Here is a 6,298-nt window from a genome sequence, read left to right as displayed (position 1 = left end):
GTGGCTCCTGTTTCCAAGAGTCACTGGCTGGTCTGGCTCAAGCCTCACCACTCCTCTTCCCACAGCAGCACCCATTCCCCCCACACAAATGCCATTAATCTGAAACTCAGCCCAGATACAGGATATAGAGCTTTATTGCAGAAAAGTTAGGTTAGCAGAAGTCTGAAGCAGTAACACAATGTTTAGCCTACCTATTTACAATATATAGGGGATGGGGTTCAGGGTTTTTCTGCCCTCCCTAAGCCTCAAATTTACTTATTCCCTTCAACAGCAATCATTTCTTTTCCTGGGCCCTGGGCCTGCTATTGGCCACAAACAGAACCAACTCTCCAAAGTGAAATCCCATCATGCAATTTTTAGGCACGATCTCTTAATCCCTTCCCAGTCTACAGTTCCTACAGAGCACTCTGGGGGCTCTCCTGCTCAGTGGAGGCTTCAGCTGGGGTTGCAAGGGGCACCTCGGGCATTGACTCAGGTGGAGGACCACTCTCTTCTCGGAGATGACTCTGATACAGGCGTCGAAGGCGGGATAGCTCTCTCTCTGGTGGCTGTTTCCAGCTATACCATGGGTACCAGGGGTCACCTGACACCAGGGTGGGGGCTGGTGGAGTAGCACTCACAGCTCCATGAGAAGTACTGAAGTCCAAGTCTCGAGGTTCAACCTGAGGAATGTGGTAGCTGAGGAGACCTAGGGGATTAAAAAAAGAGAAACTGAAGGAAGCAAGGAGAGTAGTTTGGGTTAAGGCATTAAGTAAAATGACATATAAAGGGAGGGAGGAACCAGTGGGAGCCACTGGGTACATTTATGCATGTTGTACACTGCACAAAGGCAACTGGCTAAGGGGGCAATGTGGACTGACATAATTACTGCCTGGGCTTTTGCCTGCCAAGCTGTGCAGCCTGCACCAGTGTTATAAAGGTGCATCTGCCCTAGCAGAAGCATACTTTTTTAAAATTTCTGCGAAGGTGTCATGGAGCCCAGGGCCAGATTTAACAAAGATCCTCTATGATCTATCTCTGACATTGGGACCAATAGTTAGGAAAGAGAAAGGAAAGAATAATAAGGGAAAGGACAAAATAAACGACTCAGGAGGGAAAAAGGGACAGTGGAGGAAAGGAGATTTTTGGGAAGAGCATGTTGGGTGCCACCTTCTCAGATAGGTAGCATTTATATCCACCCTCCAGCCCTAAATCAACTTTATGGCTAACAAAACTGCACTGTGCCCTTTCTCATGCTCACCATGATCCCTGGCTTTCTGGATGGCCTGGGTCAACTTCTTGTGTTGTTTCATACAGACCCCTGGAGGGAGAAAAAGAGAGAACCTGGTGCTTCTTCTAAAAAGCACAATAAATAAATTATACACGGTAATATAATATATATATATAAAATATACATATGGCGATAAAGAGCTGGGTTTGAAAATTTTGCTCTACCTAATAATCCCAGTTCGCTGACCTCTCAATGGGCCTCAGTTTCTCCATCTATCTAGTGGAAAAAATCCCCCCCTTTCTGAGAGCTGAAATGACGACTTTAAGAGGGTCTAACCACCACAGAAAAACCATTTAATGGTAAAGCCACCAAGATAGCAGAACACAATTCAAAGGGCAAGTGTGGTTAATTAGAGATTTGGATTGGACAATCCACAGAGAATGAGCCAATAAAGGAAGAAAGGGGGTCACAAGTAACTTGATTGACTTGATTTTGGCTCAAGTCATGTTCTCCTGGTTCGTGAGATCAAGCCCCACATTAGGCTCTCCACTAAGCATGGAACCTGCTTGGGATCCTTCTCCCTCTCTCTCTGTCCCTCCCCTGCTCACTCTCGCTTTCTCTCAAAATAAACAAACTAACTTAAAAAATTATATAAAGGAAGAAAGTTTTCCAAATCTGGAGAAGGTGATCTGAGAATAGCAAAACAGTCCCTTTAACTTTCTATAGCTTAACTATAATACCCCTCTTTAAAACTCACTGACAAACCAAATTTCACTGATCATGCTGCCATCCCCAAAATGGTGGGTTCAGATTAGTTTTGCAAATTTATCTTTAGAGCAGGGGTTGGCAAAATTTTTGTGGTGGGCCACAAAATTTTAGGCTCTGCAGGTCCTACAGTCTCTGTCTCAGCTACTCAACTCTGCCCTTTTAGTCTGAAAGCAGTTGCAGATAATATGAAAATAAATGGACATAGCAGTGAGCCAGATCTGGCCTGTGACCATCGTTATGGTTACGGTTATGTTAGGATTCCAATTCCAAATTCGGGAGAGCTAGAGCTAACTGGATTGTCAATGACAAAAAGAACTTATATGCAGTCAATTTATCAGAGTGATCTCTAAGAGAGTGATCCCCCAACCTGAGTCAATGCCTGAGGTTCCCCTCACAATTCCAGATGAAGTCTCCTCCACTGAGCAGGAGAGCCCCCATAGTGCTCTGTATGAATTGCAGACTGGAAAAGCATTAAGAGATAGTGCCTAAAAATTTCATGATGGGCTTTCACTTTGGAAAAAAAAATTTTTTTTAACGTTCATTTATTTTTGAGAGAGAGACAGAGCGGGGAGACGCAGAGAACGAGTGAGACACAGAATTCGAAGCAGGCTCCAGGCCCTGAGCTGTCAGCACAGAGCCCGATGTGGGGCTTGAACCCACAAACCGTGAGATCATGATCTGAGCCGAAGTCAGGTACTCAAGTGACTGAGCCACCCAGATGCCCCGGGATTTCACTTTGGAGAGTTGTGTCTATTTGTGGCCAAAGACAATTTTTGTAAAAGCAGAGACTTTACAGAAAGGAGATAATCACCATCACTTATCTTGTAAGAGCTACATTTAGATAGTTTACTTACATTGATACTTGCATCTTTTGTCCACGTACAATTGCTTTAGCATGGGAATATTTCCATTAAGGCAAGATTTCCAAAAACGTTCAACCACGCTTTTTATGCTATGTGTAGGAACCACCAAATACTTGTTGTGTGACTGGATAAACAAGAAGAGCTCCAAGGAAAAGCTATTTTGTGGTGACAGGGACGATGGGCTAACCTGTGTACGGAGCATGGAAGATGACACCCGTGTGGGCGCAGACAAATTGTTCCAAGAGCTTCACATTCTGTGGGGGAAATTGGTGGGGAAACATCAGAGACGGCAGGTAGAGCACTAAGAACTTGAGAGACAGGAAGTGCACAATCCCTACACATGTGCAGACACCCTTAACTCCTCTGTGTCTCTCCAGGTGTTACCCTTCTTCATGTCCCAGTTTTAGCCTCATCACTTTGCTAAACACATTCTTGAAAACTCCAGCAAATGTTTCTCCTTTCTTGGCCTTCCAACCATTTCATGTGCACACTCTACATTCTGTCACTGAGACTCCCTTAGAATCCTCTCCTGCAGGAGTTAGGTTCCAAAATCAGCCTTTCATGCAAAAAATTTGGGGATAGTCAGTTGGCAATCCCTGAAATCACCCAGAAAATGTGTTGTAATGCACATGTATATGATATAAATGTACACAACAGCATACTATGTATAACACATGTATTTACTAGGCATAGTTTTACAGTTTTAATTATGTAGAATGCTTCTTGGCCAGCAGGTAAATCACAGGAGATAACATTCAACGAGAAAAGTAGACATATTTGTGGAGTAAAAGAGCAAGCAGAATCATCTGAACTATTCAATTTGTTATCTTTGTCTCTCCCTCAGTCATGTAATGGATTCTAAACTGCATACAACTGGTTATGTTCTTTTTTTTATAACTAATTATACACATTTGAAATTGAGATGCTATCTATCTTTGGGAACTGACTTTTCCATAACCGTGTCCCAAGGGACCTAAGTGCAGTCTGACCCCCATCTGCTTACTGATACACAAATTCCCTCCTCCCCTGATGACCATTCAGCTTCTGCTCTAATACCTTCACTACAAGCTCAGAAGAGCATTTTCCCCATATTATTTTTATATAGCTTTTGAACTCTTTAGGGAGCAGATTCTGTCCTGGCAATAAAGGCTTTTCGTAAAATAATTAGACTCTGTATCTTGCTTTCTGTATCTGCCCTCTGGCCTCAAGTCTCAATATGCCACCAAATAACAAAACAAATAAAAAAGCAAAAGCAAACAAAAAGTTAGCCTAATCTACCCGCCAATAATTGTGCTGGATATAATGATTAATATATATAAATGAACCTTTGGGTATTGTTCGCCCATTAGAAATAGGCATTTTTCTGGCCTTACAATGTAGACCATAAATTTCACACATAAGAGGTAAGGCTTTTCAGTTTGATTCACAATAGAGAACAAAAGGCTGGAGAGGAATGTTTTTCTATTACTAGAAAGTCAATGCAAAATGGACTACAGAGGTATTATGTTATGATGAAGAGTGGCACAACCATGGTAATCTCTTTAGCACTACAAAGAGGCTCTAAGTCCTCATTCTGAAGAAAAGATTCTCCTTACCCTAAAGTCGACATGCAGCTTGGGATCCCGGCAGATGGGGCAGGGATTCCCAGCAACTTTATCTCTACGCTGTGGAGAGAAAAAATTGGTAGGTGAAGATGTTCAAAGTCCTATGAGAAAAAGTACTGCTGCCATTGTCACTATGGCCTCCATCCACACTCTACATCCCATCCAGGTACCACCTTCAGAAACTCACAATACAGGTCTTTCGAGTTCGCTGCGGGGGTATGCCACCTTTGTGGTTTCGACGGTAGTCAGCCCATACAGGGCAAGAACCATAGCGATTCTGGTATTCTGAAATGAAAGACCACATAAGTTATTCCTAGGGAGCAGGGGGATAGATAAAGAAATATCTCAGTCCGTTTATTTCAGACCCCATGTGATTCTCCCCTTTCCCATTTAGAGGTACCTTCTGAGTCCAGATATTTCCAGGGTTCATTCTTATAAGGGGTTATGGGAGAATCTTCCCCAGGGAGGGCTTTGGAGCAAAGAGTCTGGAGGGGAACCTATAAAAAGAGGGCAAAAAATGAGAAAGAGTTCAAGGAAAGGACTGGATTGTTTCACTGCCCACATGTTAGCAGAAGGGGAATTCATGTCCACTGTACTAATGGAATATAGTAAGAATTTACAGGGTAAGTAGCATTTTTCTAGGGTAAAATTCGTTATTATCAACCACTCTTCCTGTCTCTGACTGGATCCTGAAGGAAAAGCTAATGTGAGAGGACAACTAGGTTAGGTGACTGGGAAGCAGTCATATTTGAAAAGACACACATGATATACTCATGCTTTTGAGAATGTACTGAGTCTAGTGGAGGAAAGGGACAAAAAAAGAAAAGGGAGGATGTCTATGTTCTTGGAAGCAAGATGCCTGGCAGGGAGAGGATGCACAGGACATGGGAATCTCCAACCAATCCAATCCTGAGTCATTAAATTGCCCAGTCCAATAAAATTTGAAGGTCAACATTCCATAGGTCAGAACAAACTTGAGTCCTAACGCTAGCTTTAAAGCTACCAGGGCTGTTATTAACTCCGTAGTGACCCCGTCACCACTCTTCAGTCCCACTTAGGGAGTGGCAGCTGTGCAAGCCTTCCTATCTCACCTACCCTATGAAGAACCTACCTTGCCCTACCAAGAACTTCCAGTGTGGTGAGTACATGAGGCTGGAGGGAAACCTCAATCCAAAGGACTGAGTTAATGTCTCATGCGTGCTCCGATTAAAAAAAAAAATGGTCCCCGGGTCGTGAGAACGCCTCCTGGTTTTACCGGGAGATAACACAGCAGGCAGAACTTAGTCTTCCTCAACCCAAGGTCACTCCAGGGAATCAGATTTAAATACCATACGCATACTTAAAAGCTGGTGGTGTACGACCAAGAAGCTCAATCCTTCACCTAGTTCTTTAGCCAAGACGGTAACTTGGGAAAAGGATGAGATCTAACCCGGGCTCTCTGCCCTGGGCTGGAGACTAAAAAGCCGCGCAGCACCGAGGAGGGTGAGAAGGAAAAAAGTGATGGAAGCAGTGTTGCCCAGCGGCCAAGGAGTGAGCACTTGGGAAGTTCTCCTCTCCTGGATTCCCAGCGATGGAACGATAACCTACGGAAAGAATAACTAAATTGCGGTTGTACAAAGTGTGCTCCAAGGAGTTACCTCAACTCCGTAGGCACCTTTGAAGGGAGAAATCCTAGGAAGGCGTCTCAGCAACGAACACGAGATGGAGGCTGCCATCTTGACGTAGGCCAAAGGCGGGGGTGGGGGTGGGGGGAAACCCCACAAAAAAAAAAACCCGACAACTGCGCATGCTCCAAGAAGCTGACTACGGTAAGGCCAAGGGCGAGTCCGCAGTGCGGTAGGCGGCCCCGCACT

General features: G+C 44.1%; 1 protein-coding gene across 1 annotated transcript; it reads right to left on the bottom strand.

Moving 5' to 3' along the window:
* Positions 1-116: 116 nt before the first annotated feature.
* MRPS18B (mitochondrial ribosomal protein S18B) lies at positions 117-6,176 on the bottom strand. Its single transcript, XM_029945375.1, has 7 exons — positions 6,083-6,176; positions 4,846-4,942; positions 4,633-4,730; positions 4,437-4,505; positions 3,029-3,095; positions 1,241-1,300; positions 117-688 (listed from the first exon to the last, which is right to left on the bottom strand). The coding sequence occupies exons 1-7, from the start codon at positions 6,158-6,160 to the stop codon at positions 396-398; spliced, it is 762 nt and encodes a 253-aa protein (XP_029801235.1). The 5' UTR covers positions 6,161-6,176; the 3' UTR covers positions 117-395.
* Between the last annotated feature and the right edge of the window lie 122 nt (positions 6,177-6,298).

This window comes from Suricata suricatta, chromosome 7 (genome assembly GCF_006229205.1).
Source record: "Suricata suricatta isolate VVHF042 chromosome 7, meerkat_22Aug2017_6uvM2_HiC, whole genome shotgun sequence".
Lineage (NCBI taxonomy): Eukaryota > Metazoa > Chordata > Mammalia > Carnivora > Herpestidae > Suricata > Suricata suricatta.
Note: the sequence above shows the minus strand (reverse complement) of the source record. Positions and strands in the feature narration are given on the sequence as shown.

What these genes read in the sequence shown, in the direction of transcription:
- MRPS18B (XM_029945375.1), bottom strand. Translation starts at nt 6,160, where the DNA reads ATGGCAGCCTCCATCTCGTGTTCGTTGCTGAGACGCCTTCCTAGGATT. An exon ending in AAGGTGCCTACGGAGTTGAG is followed by an intron (nt 4,943 to 6,082) that starts GTAACTCCTTGG and finishes CTCTTTTTATAG; the next exon opens with GTTCCCCTCCAGACTCTTTG. An exon ending in AGCTGCATGTCGACTTTAGG is followed by an intron (nt 3,096 to 4,436) that starts GTAAGGAGAATC and finishes TTTCCCCCACAG; the next exon opens with AATGTGAAGCTCTTGGAACA.